This window comes from Octodon degus, unplaced genomic scaffold (genome assembly GCF_000260255.1).
Source record: "Octodon degus isolate 3935 unplaced genomic scaffold, OctDeg1.0 scaffold00038, whole genome shotgun sequence".
NCBI lineage: Eukaryota > Metazoa > Chordata > Mammalia > Rodentia > Octodontidae > Octodon > Octodon degus.
In genome coordinates this window covers 3,568,505-3,569,597 of record NW_004524614.1, presented here as the reverse complement: position 1 = coordinate 3,569,597, position 1,093 = coordinate 3,568,505, and the positions used below count along the sequence as shown (strand labels likewise).

Genomic DNA, 1,093 nt, shown 5'->3' with positions numbered 1-1,093 from the left:
ACAATTAGTATAATTTTCCTTTTAAAGAAAAAAATACAATTAAGTTTTCTAGCTAAGCTTTAGAGAAGGAACACATGCATTTTTACCTCCTTTCTTCTTGACTGAAATGATGGTAGAAAGAAAAGGTTAATGGCCCACAAGGTCAACTATATCTTGGCACTGAATATTCCCTAATGGCCTATTCATTAAAGCTTTATGTCCATCATGTTGCTTTTGGGAAAGAGAACATTTAACAAGTAGGACCTGGTGGGAGGTGCTGATGTCATTGGGGGATCACTTTGGAAGGGGATATGGGGTACAAGCCCTCCTAGTGATGAGGTGAGTGCGTTTTTCCACCATGTGCTTCTGCTGTGATGTTCTGGTTCATCAAAGGCCCAGAGCAACACGGCAAACCAATCATGGAGCAGAATCTCCAAGCAGGAAACCAAATTAAACATTTATTCTTTATAATGCAAGTTTTCAATCTATTGCATGTGTAAAAAAATAATTTGTACTGTTCAAATTGAACAAAACAATTGATAAAAAATTTTTTTAAAAAATAATCAGTTTTCAGTTTGAAAAGCTTAAAAAAATTAGCACTACTTTAAATTTATATATATGGTCTTCTCTAATAATTTCTGATTTAGTAATCTCAGCACCATGTCTTCACTGAGCATCAACTCCAGTATGTTGCAGAAGTTAGTTACAGCCTGGGAAATACAGAAGAGTTGTTTCCATTAAGCTGAAATCATGTAACTGTTGAAATCCATTTGGTAAGATGAAGTTAAAGTGTCATCACTAACCAGAAACAAAAGATGACTTACTGAGACTGCTTAGCTGGCGAATGATTGCAGAGAGAGTACTGTTGGTCACACACTCCAGTTCACTGGTGATTCCTTCGGGCAGAGCACCCCGGCACAAGTGCCGGGGCTCGATGTTCCTCTTCACTAAAGGCATGGCTCACAATCTGAAAATGCAAACATTTTTTAAATCTCATAATCAGATTTTAACAGTCTAGAATTTTAGTTTACTTGAACTGAAGATCAACACTTTCCCAGGAATTCTCATCATCCTATCATTCCTACATGACAGAATCAGCTAAAATGCAAAAAAA

The 1,093-nt window shown here is 36.6% G+C and overlaps 1 protein-coding gene across 3 annotated transcripts in view; it reads right to left on the bottom strand.

Moving 5' to 3' along the window:
* Positions 1-1,093, bottom strand: part of Wasf3 (WAS protein family member 3) — a 140,930-nt gene that overhangs the window by 40,263 nt on the left and 99,574 nt on the right. For all 3 annotated transcript variants that reach the window (XM_023715105.1, XM_012514725.2, XM_004631043.2), the window contains one exon: positions 804-946. In XM_023715105.1, the coding sequence (XP_023570873.1) occupies positions 804-936 (133 nt within the window). In that variant the 5' untranslated portion in view covers positions 937-946. The remainder of the gene's footprint in view (positions 1-803; positions 947-1,093) is intronic.